Source organism: Oncorhynchus masou, chromosome 27 (assembly GCF_036934945.1).
Source record: "Oncorhynchus masou masou isolate Uvic2021 chromosome 27, UVic_Omas_1.1, whole genome shotgun sequence".
Lineage (NCBI taxonomy): Eukaryota > Metazoa > Chordata > Actinopteri > Salmoniformes > Salmonidae > Oncorhynchus > Oncorhynchus masou.
The window spans coordinates 61,499,745-61,517,244 of NC_088238.1; the positions used below are offsets into that span (position 1 = coordinate 61,499,745).

General features: G+C 51.2%; 1 protein-coding gene across 1 annotated transcript in view; it reads left to right on the forward strand.

Annotated features, from left to right (window-relative positions):
- LOC135516476 (cytochrome P450 26B1-like) overlaps positions 1-17,500 on the forward strand; it is a 59,071-nt gene that overhangs the window by 24,840 nt on the left and 16,731 nt on the right. Inside the window, exon 3 of the mRNA XM_064940811.1 lies at positions 17,303-17,421. Coding sequence (XP_064796883.1) covers positions 17,303-17,421 — 119 coding nt within the window. The remainder of the gene's footprint in view (positions 1-17,302; positions 17,422-17,500) is intronic.

Genomic DNA, 17,500 nt, shown 5'->3' on the forward strand with positions numbered 1-17,500 from the left:
GCCAGCTAGCTAACATAGCATCCCTCTGTTATAGCAGGGTGTTTCAGTAAGCTAAATTTGCTAGATAAGTAAGTGAAACTGAAAGTAAAAAAAATGCCTATCTCTCTTGCTTCACCTTCATTTTTGAAGAAATTAATTAGTTGAAAATTGTTAAACTATTGTCTGTATCTCACTATAAGTCAACTACTCACCACATTTCAAATCAAATCAAAGTGTATTTGTCACGTGCCGAATACAACAGGTGTAGTTTCACCTTATAGTGAAATTCTTATTTACAGGCTGCAGTGCTAGCTTTAGCTTATGCTTATGTTTTCAGTACTGAATTAATTATCTGATCCTTTGATTGGGTGGACAACATGTCAGTTCATTCTGCAAGAGCTCTGGTAGGTTGGAGGACGTCCTCTGGAAGTTGTTATAATTGCTGTGTAAGTCTATGCGAGGGGTTGAGAACCATGAGCCTCCTAGGTTTTGTATTGAAGTCAATGTACCCAGAGGAGGACAGAAGCTAGTTGTCCTCCAGATATACCATTGTGATACCTAACAGCTGTTTTGGATACTGTAGACATTCAGACGGAAAACAGTGTGTATAAGTCAATCATTTGGTTGATATGTGATTATGTTTAGTATAGATTTATCTATTAAGGATAACTTTTTAAATGCTTTGCAATTTTTATTTTTAATGAAATTAGGAGGATGGTCCTCCCCTTCCTCCTCTGTGGAGACTCCACAGTGTAATTCACATCATTGCCAGTAGAGGGCAACATCATTTATCTCATCTTATTGCACTCACCATTCTGTCCTGTTCTAATCTACACTGCCAGCAAGATATATACAGTGTGGTTGAATTAACTGTGAGTTTAACAGGGTTACAGAGAGAGACAGAAAAGGGGAGGGAAAGGATTGAGAAAGAGAGTCAAGGGAGATGTCTAAAAAGACTCAAATAGAAGGAGAGAGAGAAGGGAGGACAGAGAGAGAGAAGGGGGGCAGAGAGAGAGAAGGGGGGACAGAGAGAGGGGGGGCAGAGAGGGAGGGGACAGAGAGAGAGGGGACAGAGAGAGAGGGGACAGAGAGAGAGAGGGGGACAGAGAGAGGGGGCAGAGAGAGGGGGCAGAGAGGGAGGGGACAGAGAGAGGGGGCAGAGAGGGAGGGGACAGAGAGAGATGGGACAGAGAGAGAGGTGACAGAGAGAGAGGGGACAGAGAGAGAGAGGTGACAGAGAGAGGGGGCAGAGAGAGGGGGCAGAGAGGGAGGGGACAGAGAGAGAGGGGACAGAGAGAGAGGGGACAGAGAGGGGGACAGAGAGAGGGGACAGAGAGAGAGGGGACAGAGAGAGAGGGGACAGAGAGAGGGGGGGCAGAGAGAGGGGGCAGAGAGGGAGGGGACAGAGAGAGAGGGGACAGAGAGAGAGGGGACAGAGAGAGGGGACAGAGAGAGAGGGGGACAGAGAGAGAGGGGACAGAGAGAGGGAGGGAGGGGACAGAGAGAGAGAGGTGACAGAGAGAGAGGGGGACAGAGAGAGGGGACAGAGAGAGGGGACAGAGAGAGGGGACAGAGAGAGGGGGGGGGCAGAGAGAGGGAGAGAGGGGACAGAGAGAGGGAGGGAGGGGACAGAGAGAGAGGGGACAGAGAGAGAGGGACAGAGAGAGGGGACAGAGAGAGAGGGGACAGAGAGAGAGGGGACAGAGAGAGAGGGGGGACAGAGAGGGGGGCAGAGAGAGGGGGCAGAGGGGAGGGGACAGAGAGAGAGGGGACAGAGAGAGGGGGACAGAGAGGGGAGGGAGGGGACAGAGAGAGAGAGGACAGAGAGAGAGGGGGACAGAGAGGGGGACAGAGAGAGGGGACAGAGAGGGGGACAGAGAGGGGGGGGCAGAGAGAGGGAGAGAGAGGACAGAGAGAGGGAGGGAGGGGACAGAGAGAGAGAGGGACAGAGAGAGAGGGGACAGAGAGAGAGGGGACAGAGAGAGGGGGGCAGAGAGAATGGGGGGCAGAGAGAGGGAGGGAGGGTACAGAGAGGGAGGGGACAGAGAGACGGAGAGAGGGGACAGAGAGAGGGGGGGCAGAGAGAATGGGGGGCAGAGAGAGGGAGGGAGGGTACAGAGAAGGAGGGGCAGAGAGACGGAGGGAGGGGACAGAGAGAGGGAGGGACAGAGAGGGAGGGGACAGAGAAGGAGGGGCAGAGAGAGGGAGGGAGGGGACAGAGAGACGGAGGGAGGGGACAGAGAGGGAGGGGACAGAGAGGGAGGGGACAGAGAGAGAGGGGGACAGAGAGAGGGAGAGAGGGGACAGAGAGGGAGGGGACAGAGAGGGGGACAGAGAGAGGGAGGGAGGGAGGGGACAGAGAGGGGAGGGAGGGGACAGAGAGAGGGAGGGAGGGGACAGAGATGGAGGGAGGGGACAGAGAGGGAGGGAGGGGACAGAGAGAGGGAAGGAGGGGACAGAGAGGGAGGGGACAGAGAGAGGGAGGGAGGGGACAGAGAGGGAGGGAGGGGACAGAGAGGGAGGGGACAGAGAGAGGGAGGAAGGGGACAGAGAGGGAGGGAGGGGACAGAGAGGGAGGGGACAGAGAGGGAGAGAGGGGACAGAGAGGGAGTGGACAGAGAGGGGGACAGAGAGAGGGAGGGAGGGGACAGAGAGGGAGGGGACAGAGAGGGAGGGGACAGAGAGGCGGAGGGAGGGGACAGAGAGGGAGGGGACAGAGAGGGAGGGGACAGAGAGAGAGGGGGACAGAGAGAGTGAGAGGGGACAGATAGGGAGGGGACAGGGAGGGGGACAGAGAGAGGGAGGGAGGGGACAGAGAGGGAGGGGACAGAGAGAGGGGGGGAGGGGACAGAGAGGGAGGGGACAGAGAGAGGGAGGGAGGGGACAGAGAGGGAGGGGACAGAGAGGGAGGGGACAGAGAGGGGGACAGAGAGAGGGAGGGAGGGGACAGAGAGGGAGGGACAGAGAGGGAGGGGACAGAGAGGGAGGGGACAGAGAGGGAGGGGACAGAGAGGGAGGGGACAGAGAGGGAGGGGACAGAGAGGGAGGGGACAGAGAGAGAGAGAGGGGACAGAGAGGGAGGGGACAGAGAGGGAGGGGACAGAGAGAGAGAGAGGGGGACAGAGAGGGAGGGGACAGAGAGGGAGGGGACAGAGAGGGAGGGGACAGAGAGAGAGAGAGGGGACAGAGAGGGAGGGAGGGGACAGAGAGGGAGGGGACAGAGAGGGAGGGGACAGAGATGGAGGGGACAGAGAGGGAGGGGACAGAGAGGGAGGGGACAGAGAGGGAGGGGACAGAGAGAGAGAGAGGGGACAGAGAGGGAGGGAGGGGGGACAGAGAGGGAGGGGACAGAGAGGGAGGGGACAGAGAGGGAGGGGACAGAGAGGGAGGGGACAGAGATGGAGGGAGGGGACAGAGAGGGAGGGGACAGAGAGGGAGGTGTACAGAGAGGGAGGGGACAGAGATGGAGGGAGGGGACAGAGAGGGAGGGGACAGAGAGAGAGAGAGGGGGACAGAGAGGGAGGGAGGGGACAGAGAGGGAGGGGACAGAGAGGGAGGGGAAAGAGAGGGAGGGGACAGAGAGGGAGGGGACAGAGAGGGAGGGAGGGGACAGAGAGGGAGGGAGGGGACAGAGAGGGAGGGAGGGGACAGTGAGGGAGGGGACAGAGAGGGAGGGGACAGAGAGGGAGGGGACAGAGAGGGAGGGGACAGAGAGGGAGGGGACAGAGAGAGGGAGGGGACAGAGAGAGAGGGGACAGAGAGGGAGGGGACAGAGAGGGAGGGGACAGAGAGGGAGGGGACAGAGAGAGGGAGGGAGGGGACAGAGAGGGAGGGGACAGAGAGAGGGAGGGGACAGAGAGGGAGGGGACAGAGAGGGAGGGGACAGAGAGAGGGAGGGAGGGGACAGAGAGAGAGAGGGAGGGGACAGAGAGAGGGAGGGAGGGGACAGAGAGAGAGGGAGGGGACAGAGAGGGAGAGGGGACAGAGAGGGAGGGGACAGAGAGGGAGGGAGGGGACAGAGAGGGGGACAGAGAGGGAGGGGACAGAGAGGGAGGGGACAGAGAGGGGGACAGAGAGAGGGAGGGACAGAGAGAGTGAGGGGACAGAGAGAGGGAGTTGGACAGAGAGGGAGGGGACAGAGAGGGAGGGAGGGGACAGAGAGGGAGGGGACAGAGAGGGAGGGGACAGAGAGGGAGGGGACAGAGAGGGAGGGGACAGAGAGGGAGGGGACAGAGAGGGAGGGGACAGAGAGGGAGGGGACAGAGAGGGAGAGAATAAAGGATAAAGGGGCCTGAGGAACCAGGAGCACTGAGCAGGACATGTGGAAATTATTAGTGTGTGTGTGTGTGTGTGTGTGTGTGTGTGTGTGTGTGTGTGTGTGTGTGTGTGTGTGTGTGTGTGTGTGTGTGTGTGTGTGTGTGTGTGTAACACAGCGAATATCACACAGTCCTATTTCGTAGCTAAGGCAAAACAGTTTATCCACCTCCCTCCCCCCTGTGTGTTATTTGGTACGTCTCAGAGTGACAGGGCATTCTCCTGGGATTGATTGACGGGTGATACCAAATTGTCCACATGGAGGTCGATCGGAGGTATGTTTGTGTAAGCTGGTTTGAGTTACCACGAGTTGGCTGGGGCTGTTTTGGCTGATATCCACGATATGCAGGCACACTCACAGACAGACAGTAGCACACTATTTGAGCGTGTGTGTGGTGTGTGTGTGTGTGTGTGTGTGTGTGTGTGTGTGTGTGTGTGTGTGTGTGTGTGTGTGTGTGTGTGTGTGTGTGTGTGTGTGTGTGTGTGTGTGTGTGTGTGTGTGTGTGTGTGTGTGTACACTGCTCTTTGTTCTGTTGAATAACTCTCTTTCCATTTCACCTTCGACTGAATTACAAAGTGGCAGGATTGTGGAGCTCTCATCCCTCCATCCATTCCTCTTCCCAGTCATCCCTCTATCCCTCCATACCTCCACCCAGTCATCCCTCCATCCCTCCATCCCTCCACCCAGTCATCCCTCCATCCCTCCATCCCTCCACCCAGTCATCCCTCCCTCCATCCCTCCTCCCAGTCATCCCTCCATCCCTCCATCCCTCCACCCAGTCATCCCTCCATCCCTCCACCCAGTCATCCCTCCATCCCTCCATCCCTCCACCCAGTCATCCCTCCATCCATCCCTCCACCCAGTCATCCCTCCCTCCATCCCTCCTCCCAGTCATTCCTCCATCACTCCATCCCTCCACCCAGTCATCCCTCCATCCCTCCACCCAGTCATCCCTCCATCCCTCCATACCTCCACCCAGTCATCCCTCCATCCCTCCATACCTCCACCCAGTCATCCCTCCATCCTCCATCCCTCCACTCCAGTCATCCCTCCATCCCTCCATCCCTCCACCCAGTCATCCCTCCATCCCTCCATCCCTCCTCCCAGTCATCCCTCCATCCCTACATCCCTCCACCCAGTCATCCCTCCATCCTTCCATCCCTCCCTCCCAGTCATCCCTCCATCCCTCCATCCCTCCATCCCTCCATCCCTCCATACCTCCATCCCTCCACCCAGTCATCCCTCCATCCCTCCTCCCAGTCATCCCTCCATCCCTACATCCCTCCACCCAGTCATCCCTCCATCCCTCCATACCTCCTCCCAGTCATCCCTCCATCCCTCCATACCTCCACCCAGTCATCCCTCCACCCAGTCATCCCTCCATCCCTACATACCTCCACCCAGTCATCCCTCCATCCTCCATCCCTCCTCCCAGTCATCCCTCCATCCCTCCATCCCTCCATCCCTCCATCCCTCCATCCCTCCACCCAGTCATCACTCCATCCCTCCTCCCAGTCATCCCTCCCTCCCTCCATCCCTCCATCCCTCCATCCCTCCGTCCCTCCACCCAGTCATCCCTCCATCCCTCCATCCCTCCTCCCAGTCATCCCTCCATCCATCCCTCCACCCAGTCATCCCTCCATCCCTCCATCCCTCCTCCCAGTCATCCCTCCCTCCTCCATCCCTCCACCCAGTCATCCCTCCATCCCTCCTCCCAGTCATCCCTCCATCACTCCATCCCTCCACCCAGTCATCCCTCCATACCTCCTCCCAGTCATCCCTCACTCCATCCCTCCACCCAGTCATCCCTCCATACCTCCTCCCAGGGATCCCTCCTCCATCCCTCCACCCAGTCATCCCTCCATCCTCCATCCCTCCACCTGTCATCCCTCCCTCCATCCCTCCTCCCAGTCATCCCTCCATCACTCCATCCCTCCACCCAGTCATCCCTCCATCCCTCCACCCAGTCATCCTCCATACCTCCTCCCAGTCATCCCTCCTCCATCCCTCCACCCAGTCATCCTCCATCCCTCCACCCAGTCATCCCTCCATCCCTCCACCCAGTCATCCCTCCACGCAGTCATCCTCCTCCATCCCTCCATCCCTCCATCCCTACATACCTCCACCCAGTCATCCCTCCATCCCTCCACCCAGTCATCCCTCCATCCCTCCATACCTCTATGGAGGGATGACTGGGTGGAGGGATGGAGGGATGACTAGACAGAGGAATGAATGGAGGGATGACTGGTTGGATGGATGGAGGGATGACTGGGAGGAGGGATGGAGGGAGGGATGACTGGGTGGAGGGATGGAGGGATGACTGGGTGGAGGGATGGAGGGATGGAGGGATGACTGGGAGGAGGGATGGAGGGATGACTGGGTGGAGGGATGGAGGGAGGGATGACTGGGTGGAGGGATGGAGGGATGACTGGGTGGAGGGATGGAGGATGGAGGGATGACTGGGTGGAGGGATGGAGGGATGACTGGGAGGAGGGATGGAGGGATGACTGGGTGGAGGGATGGAGGGATGGAGGGATGACTGGGTGGAGGGATGGAGGGATGGAGGGATGACTGGGTGGAGGGATGGAGGGATGACTGGGTGGAGGGATGGAGGGATGACTGGGTGGAGGGATGGAGGGATGGAGGGATGACTGGGTGGAGGGATGGAGGGATGGAGGGATGACTGGGTGGAGGGATGGAGGGATGACTGGGTGGAGGTATGGAGGGATGGAGGGATGACTGGGAGGAGGGATGGAGGGATGACTGGGTGGAGGGATGGAGGGATGGAGGGATGACTGGGAGGAGGGATGGAGGGATGACTGGGAGGAGGGATGGAGGGATGACTGGGTGGAGGTATGTAGGGATGAATGGGAGGAGGGATGGAGGGATGGAGGGATGGAGAGGTAGAGAGAGATGAGGTTATCCATTTATATAAGAAAGTTGCCCAGGTAGTTGTATCAGTGGAGTTGAAGAGAGGACAGCTCGTAATCATGAACCAGTAGTGTTTCCTGTTTTTGGCACCAATCCACTGATTCAGCTCCAGACATTCCTATGAGCCAGTCCTCCTCAACTAAGGTGTCACCAAATCCATTCCTATTGTTGTTTCTTTCTATTTTCTAATGAGTAGCTCTTAGAAACTGATCCTGGGTCAGCTTTGTGTTTAAGACCCAGTGGTTATGGTTAGGCGCAGTATCTGGTAAGCTGATCCTGGATCTATGGTATCGGTAGAGTTCGCTTTGTGTTTTAATAATAATGTTAGCAGGTAGAGAAATACACTAACTAGTAATCATGTTATGGGTTAGGAAGGAGGAGGAGGAGGAGGAGGAGGAGGAGGATGGGGGGAGGAGAAAGAGGAGGGAAAGGAGGAGGAGAGGAGAGGAGGAGGAGGAGGAGGGGAGGAGGAGAAAGAGGAGGGAAAGGAGGAGGAGAGGAGAGGAGGAGGAGGAGAAAGAGGAGGAGAAAGAAGAGGAGGAGAAAGAGGAGGAGGAGGAGAAAGAGGAGGAGGAGGAGAGGGGGAGGAGGAGAAAGAGGAGGAGGAGAAAGAGGGGGAGGAGGAGAGAGGGGGAGGACAAGGAGGAGGAGGAGAAAGAGGAGGAGAAAGAAGAGGAGACAGAAGAGGAAAAGGAGGAGGAGAAAGAGGAGAAAGAGGAGGAGAAAGAGGAGGAGGAGGAGGAGAGGGGGAGGACAAGGAGGAGGAGGAGAAAGAGGAGGAGAAAGAGGAGGAGGAGGAGGAGAAAGAGGAGGGAGAAAGAGGAGGAGGAGAAAGAGGAGGAGGAGGAGAAAGAGGAGGAGGAGGAGGAGGGAGGAGGAGAAAGAGGAGGAGGAGGAGGAGAGGGGGAGGAGGACAAGGAGAAGGAGGAGGAGGGGGGAGGGAGGACAAGGAGGAGGAGAGGGGAGGGAGGAGAAAGTGGAGGAGGAGAGGGGGAGGAGTGGGAGGAGGAGGAGAGGGGGAGGAGTAGGAGGAGGAGGAGAGGGGGAGGAGAGGAGGGAGAAAGGAGGGAGGAGAAAGAGGGAGGAGGAGGAGGAGGAGAGGGGGAGGAGGAGAGGGGGAGGGGGGGGAGGAGGAGAAAGAGGAGGAGAAAGGAGGAGGAGGAGAAAGATGAGGAGGAGGAGAAGAGGAGGAGGAGGAGAGGGGGAGGACAAGGAGGAGGGAGAGGAGGAGGAGGAGAAAGAAAGAGGAGGAGGGGAGGAGGAGAGGGGGAGGGGTGAGGACAAGGAGGAGGAGGAGGAGAGGGGGAGGAGGAGGAGGAGGAGGGGAGGGGAGGGAGGAGAAAAATGGAGGAGGAGAGGGGGAGGAGGAAGGAGGAGGAGAGGGGGAGGAGGTAGGAGGAGGAGGAGAGGGGAGGAGGAGGAGAACACAGGAGGAAACTAAGGAGGAAGGGACATTTTGTCATCTGAGTACAGCATTGTGTGTGTTTTATTTGTGGAGTGTGGGGAGTGTGGTGGTCAAATGAGAAATGTAAAGGTAATGGGAGTGTGGTGTGGAGTGGGTGAGGAGGAGGAGGAGGAGGAGAGGGTGAGGAGTGTGGAGGAGGAGAGTGGAGTGTGTGTCCATCATCGCTAGGAGGAGAGAGAGAGGAGGAGGGGTCAGTTCAGGTCTGTAATCATTATCATGGTGTGGAGCTGAGGACTGGGTTCAACAGAGGCCATAGGATTATCATTAGTGGAGACAGAGAGGGTGAGGAGGAAAAGGAGGAGGAGAAAAAATGGAGAGGGTGAGGAGGGGAGGAGGAGGAGTTCTAAAGGGGGACCAGGGCAGGGTTACAGTGATCATAAGGAGGGACTCAAAGGAATCTAGGGGAGGAGGAGGAGGAAAACTAGGATACCAAAGGTTGGCCTAAGGAGGAGGAGAGGGGGAGGAGGGAGAAAGAGGGAGGAGAGGAGGAGAAAGAGGAGGAAAATGAGGAGGAGGAGGAGGAGGAAGAGACACACAGACACACAAACACAGATAGAAACACACACAGAGACACACACACATTCAGGGAGAACACATACACGTACACACTAACAAAAGCACATTTTGTCATCTGAGTACAGCATTGTGTGTGTTTTATTTGTGTGTGTGTGTGTGTGTGTGTGTGTGTGTGTGTGTGTGTGTGTGTGTGTGTGTGTGTGTGTCCATCATCGCTACTGACAGAGAGAGGGGAGTAACTCTTGTCAGTTCATTGGTCTGTAATCATTATCATGGTGTGGAGCTGTCAGTACTGGGTTCACTACAGAGGCCATAGCGATTATCATTACTCTGTGTGACTACAGAAGCTAGTCATTGAAAAGTCAAAAGGTTCATTTGTGTTTTGTTATGTTTCCCAAAAAATGGGAAGGGTTAGGGTTCCCCCTTCCCCATCCCCTCTCCTCTCCTCTCCTCTCCTCTCCTCTCCTCTCCTCTCCTCTCCTCTCCTCTCCTCTCCTCTCCTCTCCTCTCCTCTCCTCTCCTCTCCTCTCCTCTCCTCTCCTATTTTTACTAACATGGTTGAACATTGTTCTAAAGCTGTACCAGTGGCACCAGGTTACAGTGATCATAATTTGGTTGCACTCACAAGGTAATCTACCACAGGTCCTATAGAGGGTTCAATCAGGACTCGCTCACTAGGAAAACTACAATACCAAAGGCTGGCCCTAAGGTAATCTACCACAGGTCCTATAGAGGGTTCAATCAGGACTCGCTCACTAGGAAAACTACAATACCAAAGGCTGGCCCTAAGGTAATCTACCACAGGTCCTATAGAGGGTTCAATCAGGACTCACTCACTAGGAAAACTACAATACCAAAAGGCCCTAAGGTAATCTACCACAGGTCCTATAGAGGGTTCAATCAGGACTCGCTCACTAGCAACACTAAAATACCAAAGGCTGGCCCTAAGGTAATCTACCACAGGTCCTATAGAGGGTTCAATCAGGACTCGCTCACTATGAAAACTACAATACCAAAGGTTGGCCCTAAGGTAATCTACCACAGGTCCTATAGAGGGTTCAATCAGGACTCGCTCACTAGCAACACTAAAATACCAAAGGCTGCCCCTAAGGTAATCTACCACAGGTCCTACAGAGGGTTCAATCAGGACTCACTCACTAGGAAAACTACAATACCAAAGGCTGGCCCTAAGGTAATCTACCACAGGACCTATAGAGGGTTCAATCAGGACTCACTCACTAGGAGAACTAAAATACCAAAGGCTGGCCCTAAGGTAATCTACCACAGGTCCTATAGAGGGTTCAATCAGGACTCGCTCACTAGGAAAACTACAATACCAAAGGCTGGCCCTAAGGTAATCTACCACAGGTCCTACAGAGGGTTCAATCAGGACTCGCTCACTAGGAACACTAAAATACCAAAGGCTGGCCCTAAGGTAATCTACCACAGGTCCTACAGAGGGTTCAATCAGGACTCGCTCACTAGGAAAACTACAATACCAAAGGCTGGCCCTAAGGTAATCTACCACAGGTCCTATAGAGGGTTCAATCAGGACTCACTCACTAGGAAAACTAAAATACCAAAGGCTGGCCCTAAGGTAATCTACCACAGGTCCTATAGAGGGTTCAATCAGGACTCGCTCACTAGCAACACTAAAATACCAAAGGCTGGCCCTAAGGTAATCTACCACAGGTCCTATAGAGGGTTCAATCAGGACTCGCTCACTATGAAAACTACAATACCAAAGGTTGGCCCTAAGGTAATCTACCACAGGTCCTATAGAGGGTTCAATCAGGACTCGCTCACTAGCAACACTAAAATACCAAAGGCTGCCCCTAAGGTAATCTACCACAGGTCCTATAGAGGGTTCAATCAGGACTCGCTCACTAGGAAAACTACAATACCAAAGGCTGGCCCTAAGGTAATCTACCACAGGTCCTATAGAGGGTTCAATCAGGACTCACTCACTAGGAAAACTACAATACCAAAGGCTGGCCCTAAGGTAATCTACCACAGGTCCTATAGAGGGTTCAATCAGGACTCACTCACTAGCAAAACTACAATACCAAAGGTTGGCCCTAAGGGAATCTACCACAGGTCCTATAGAGGGTTCAATCAGGACTCGCTCACTAGGAGAACTAAAATACCAAAGGCTGGCCCTAAGGTAATCTACCACAGGTCCTATAGAGGGTTCAATCAGGACTCGCTCACTAGGAAAACTACAATACCAAAGGCTGGCCCTAAGGTAATCTACCACAGGTCCTACAGAGGGTTCAATCAGGATTAATTTGTGGATGAGATTTAGAATGTGCCATGGTTAGAAGTGTGTCGTGAGGAGGATCTTGAAATGTCACTAAGTTTGTTTATGAAATTATTTATGAGTATAGCTGATAAGCACGCCCCTTTAAGAAATGAATTATGAGGATAGCTGATAAACACGCCCCTTTAAGAAATGAATTATGAGTACAGCTGATAAACACGCCCCTTTAAGAAATGAATTATGAGGATAGCTGATAAACACGCCCCTTTAAGAAATGAATTATGAGGATAGCTGATAAACATGCCCCTTTAAGAAATGAATTATGAGGATAGCTGATAAACACGCCCCTTTAAGAAATGAATTATGAGGATAGCTGATAAACACGCCCCTTTAAGAAATGAATTATGAGGATAGCTGATAAACACGCCCCTATAAGAAATGAATTATGAGTATAGCTGATAAGCACGCCCCTTTAAGAAATGAATTATGAGGATAGCTGATAAACACGCCCCTTTAAGAAATGAATTATGAGTACAGCTGATAAACACGCCCCTTTAAGAAAATGCACTGAGAGGTTAAACGGTGCCCCATGGATTGATGATGAGCTGAGAAATGTAATGATTCACCATTATGATAAAGAAACAGATAAATCTGGCATTCTGTTTGATAAGCAAAGTTATTGTAAATTACAAAATCTTGTGACAAAGTTAAACAAAGGAAAGAAACACCAAATTGATGAAGTGAAGGATGATGGGAAAAAACTGTGGAGAACGTTGAACGTTATTATGGGCAGGAATTTGAAGATGTCCGCCTCTTTTGTTGAATGGGAAGGGAGGAGGTAGAAAGGGAAGAGGTAGAAAGGGAAGAGGTAGAAAGGGAAGAGGTAGAAAGGGAAGAGACAGAAAGGGAAGAGACAGAAAGGAAAGAGGTTGAAAAGGAAGAGACAGAAAGGAAGATACAGAAAGGGAAGAGATAGAAAGGAAAGAGGTAGAAAAGGAAGAGACAGAAAGGGCAGAGGTAGAAAGGGAAGAGGTAGAAAGGGAAGAGATAGAAAGGGAAGAGACAGAAAGGGAAGAGACAGAAAGGGAAGAGGTAGAAAGGGAAGAGGTAGAAAGGGAAGAGGTAGAAAGGGAAGAGGTAGAAAGGGAAGAGGTAGAAAGGGAAGAGACAGAAAGGGAAGAGGAAGAAAGGGAAGAGGTAGAAAGGGAAGAGGTAGAAAGGGAAGAGGTAGAAAGGGAAGAGACAGAAAGGGAAGAGGTATAAAGGGAAGAGGTAGAAAGGGAAGAGGTAGAAAGGGAAGAGGTAGATAGGGAAGAGGTAGAAAGGGAAGAGGTAGAAAGGGAAGAGGTAGAAAGGGAAGAGACAGAAAGGGTAGAGGTATAAAGGGAAGAGGTAGATAGGGAAGAGGTAGAAAGGGAAGAGGTAGAAAGGGAAGAGGTAGAAAGGGAAGAGGTAGAAAGGGAAGAGACAGAAAGGGAAGAGGTAGAAAGGGAAGAGACAGAAAGGGAAGAGGTATAAAGGGAAGAGGTAGAAATGGAAGAGGTAGAAAGGGAAGAGGTAGAAAGGGAAGAGGTAGAAAGTGAAGAGGTAGAAAGGGAAGAGGTAGAAAGGGAAGAGGTAGAAAGGGAAGAGGTAGAAAGGGAAGAGGTAGAAAGGGAAGAGGTAGAAAGGGAAGAGACAGAAAGGGAAGAGGTAGAAAGGGTAGAGGTAGAAAGGGAAGAGACAGAAAGGGAAGAGACAGAAAGGGAAGAGGTAGAAAGAGAAGAGGTAGAAAGGAAGAGACAGAAAGGGAAGAGAGAAAGGGAAGAGACATAAAGGGAAGAGACATAAAGGGAAGAGGCAGAAAGGGATGAGGTAGAAAGGGAAGAGGTAGAAAGGGAAGAGGTAGAAAGGGAAGAGGTAGAAAGGGAAGAGGTAGAAAGGGAAGAGGTAGAAAGGGAAGAGGTAGAAAGGGAAGAGACAGAAAGGAAGATACAGAAAGGGAAGAGATAGAAAGGAAAGAGGTAGAAAAGGAAGAGACAGAAAGGGCAGAGGTAGAAAGGGAAGAGGTAGAAAGGGAAGAGATAGAAAGGGAAGAGACAGAAAGAGAAGAGACAGAAAGGGAAGAGGTAGAAAGGGAAGAGGTAGATAGGGAAGAGGTAGAAAGGGAAGAGGTAGAAAGGGAAGAGGTAGAAAGGGAAGAGACAGAAAGGGAAGAGGTAGAAAGGGAAGAGGTAGAAAGGGAAGAGGTAGAAAGGGAAGAGGTAGAAAGGGAAGAGACAGAAAGGGAAGAGGTAGAAAGGGAAGAGGTAGAAAGGGAAGAGACAGAAAGGGAAGAGACAGAAAGGGAAGAGACAGAAAGGGAAGAGGCAGAAAGGGAAGAGGTAGAAAGGGAAGAGGTAGAAAGGGAAGAGACAGAAAGGGAAGAGGCAGAAAGGGAAGAGGTAGAAAGAGAAGAGGTAGAAAGGGAAGAGACAGAAAGGGAAGAGACAGAAAGGGAAGAGACAGAAAGGGAAGAGGTAGAAAGGGAAGAGGTAGAAAGGGAAGAGACAGAAAGGGAAGAGGTAGAAAGGGAAGAGGTAGAAAGGGAAGAGGTAGAAAGTGCTTGATGTAATGGAGTGTGCCCAGAAGTCTGGAAAGAGTCAAAGGTTATTCCACTACCTAAAGATAAAAATAATCTGTCATGTGTGCTGATGACTCTACAATGTACAGCGCAGCATCAGACTGTAATGAGCTAACAGATGTACCGAGCAGTGAACTACGAATGGTGTCTGAGTGGGTCGATACGAACAAATTGCCGTTGAACATTTCTAAAACTAAATGTATTGTTTTTGGTTCAAGATTTGTCGATGAATAGAACACATGTAGAGCAAGTGAGAGAAACAACATAACTACTAAGTGTCATGTTGTACACAACTTTATCACGGTCAGAACACATAGACCACATTGTTATTGAGATAGGTAAGGGGAATTGCTGTTTTGCACTCTGAATCAGGTGATTCAATCCCTGGTCCTATCACACTTAGAGTACTGTCCAGTTATATGGTCAATCCCTGGTCCTATCACACTTAGAGTACTGTCCAGTTATATGGTCAATCCCTGGTCCTATCACACTTAGAGTACTGTCCAGTTATATGGTCAATCCCTGGTCATATCACACTTAGAGTACTGTCCAGTTATATGGTCAATCCCTGGTCCCATCACACTTAGATTACTGTCCCTGGTCCTATCACACTTAGAGTACTGTCTGGTTATATGGTCAATCCCTGGTCCTAACACACTTAGAGTACTGTCCAGTTATATGGTCAATCCCTGGTTCTATCACACTTAGAGTACTGTCTAGTTATATGGCCAATCCCTGGTCCCATCACACTTAGAGTACTGTCTGGTAATATGGTCAATCCCTGGTACTATCACACTTAGAGTACTGTCCAGTTATATGGTCAATCCCTGGTCCTATCACACTTAGAGTACTGTCCAGTTATATGGCCAATCCCTGGTTCTATCACACTTAGAGTACTGTCCAGTTATATGGTCAATCCCTGGTCCTATCACACTTAGAGTCCTGTCCAGTTATATGGCCAATCCCTGGTCCCATCACACTTAGAGTACTGTCCAGTTATATGGTCAATCCCTGGTCCCATCATACTTAGAGTACTGTCCAGTTATATGGTCAATCCCTGGTCCCATCACACTTAGAGTACTGTCCAGTTATATGGTCAATCCCTGGTCCCATCACACTTAGAGTACTGTCCAGTTATATGGTCAATCACTGGTCCTATCACACTTAGAGTACTGTCCAGTTATATGGTCAATCACTGGTTCTATAAAACTTAGAGTACTGTCCAGTTATATGGTCAATCCCTGGTCATATCACACTTAGAGTACTGTCCAGTTATATGGTCAATCCCTGGTCCTATCACAGTTAGAGTACTGTCCAGTTATATGGTCAATCCCTGGTCCTATCACACTTAGAGTACTGTCCAGTTATATGGTCAATCCCTGGTCCTATCACACTTAGAGTACTGTCCAGTTATATGGCCAATCCCTGGTTCTATCACACTTAGAGTACTGTCCAGTTATATGGCCAATCCCTGGTTCTATCACACTTAGAGTCCTGTCCAGTTATATGGTCAATCCCTGGTCCTAGCACACTTAGAGTACTGTCTGGTTATATGGTCAATCCCTGGTCCTAACACACTTAGAGTACTGTCCAGTTATATGGTCAATCCCTGGTCCTAACACACTTAGAGTACTGTCTGGTTATATGGTCAATCCCTGGTTCTATCACACTTAGAGTACTGTCCAGTTCAAAACAGGGCTGCCAGATTAACTCTTCATTGATCAAAACAGGTCTGCCAGATTAATTTAGCATTGATCAAAACAGGGCTGCCAGATTAACTCTTCATTGATCAAAACAGGGCTGCCAGATTAACTCTTCATTGATCAAAACAGGGCTGCCAGATTAACTCTTCATTGATCAAAACAGGGCTGCCAGATTAACTCTTCATTGATCAAAACAGGGCTGCCAGATTAACTCTTCATTGATCAAAACAGGGCTGCCAGATTAACTCTTCATTGATCAAAACAGGGCTGCCAGATTAACTCTTCATTGATCAAAACAGGTCTGCCAGATTAACTCTTCATTGATCAAAACAGGGCTGCCAGATTAACTCTTCATTGATCAAAACAGGGCTGCCAGATTAACTCTTCATTGATCAAAACAGGGCTGCCAGATTAACTCTTCATTGATCAAAACAGGGCTGCCAGATTAACTCTTCATTGATCAAAACAGGGCTGCCAGATTAACTCTTCATTGATCAAAACAGGGCTGCCAGATTAACTCTTCATTGATCAAAACAGGGCTGCCAGATTAACTCTTCATTACTCTGTCCGTATGAATATTATCCAAATGCAACAGAATCTCTCATGGCTTCAAGTTGACAATATATTACTATTCATTCTCCTGATTTTCTTTAAGGAATGTTCTATTTAAAAAACAAAAACACACATTATTGTTCAGGCCAGTTAGTACATACTAGCAACACGCATAACCACCAAACCAGACAGGCATCTAAGACAACCCAATTCAAATCGCCTTAAATCTACATATTTAATTAGAGTCCATAGCTGATTGGAACTCTTTACCAATCCATTTTTCTCAGGCAAAGAGTAAATCCACCTTCAAGAAAACAATCAAAGAACATCTAATGTGATAGACCATGTGACTGGACAGGAAATAGAAAGAACATCTAATGAGATAGACCATGTGACTGGACAGGAAATAGACAGAACATCTAATGTGATAGACCATGTGACTGGACAGGAAATAGAAAGAACATCTAATGTGATAGACCGTATGACTGGACAGGAAATAGAAAGAACATCTAATGGGATAGACCATGTGACTGGACAGGAAATAGGAAGTATCAACGGAATGTTAAATGTGTTTTCTGTCAGGTATTTGAATTGAATTGTCTGTATTGTCTACTTGCTGAATGTTTGTGAAGTCTTAGTTTGTAAAGTCTTGTTAGTTGGTGTTGTACCCTAGGAAGATGAACTAACGTCACAGCATTAGTTAATGGGGATCCTAATAATCCTCCTCATCTCTCCCCTCTCCTCATCTCTCCCCTCTCCTCCTCCTCCTCCTCCTCCTCCTCCTCCCCCTCCCCTCCCCCCTCCCCTCCCCTCCCCTCCCCTCCCCCTCCCCTCTCCACCTCCCCCCTCCTCCTCCCCCTCCCCTCCCCCTCCCTCCCCCTCCTCCCCCTCCCCCTCCCCCTCCCCCCCCCCTCCCCTCCCCCTCCCCCTCCCCTCCCCCTCCCCCTCCACTCCCCCCTCCCCTCCCCCTCTCCTCCAGGTCTTCTCCAAGGTGTTCAGTCATGAGGCTCTGCAGTCCTACCTCCCTAAGATCCAGCAGGTGATCCAGGAGTCACTGAGGCTGTGGAGCTCCAACCCAGAACCCATCAACGTCTACAGGTGAATTCTCAACCTGGTGTGTGTGTGTGTGTGTGTGTGTGTGTGTGTGTGTGTGTGTGTGTGTGTGTGTGTGTGTGTG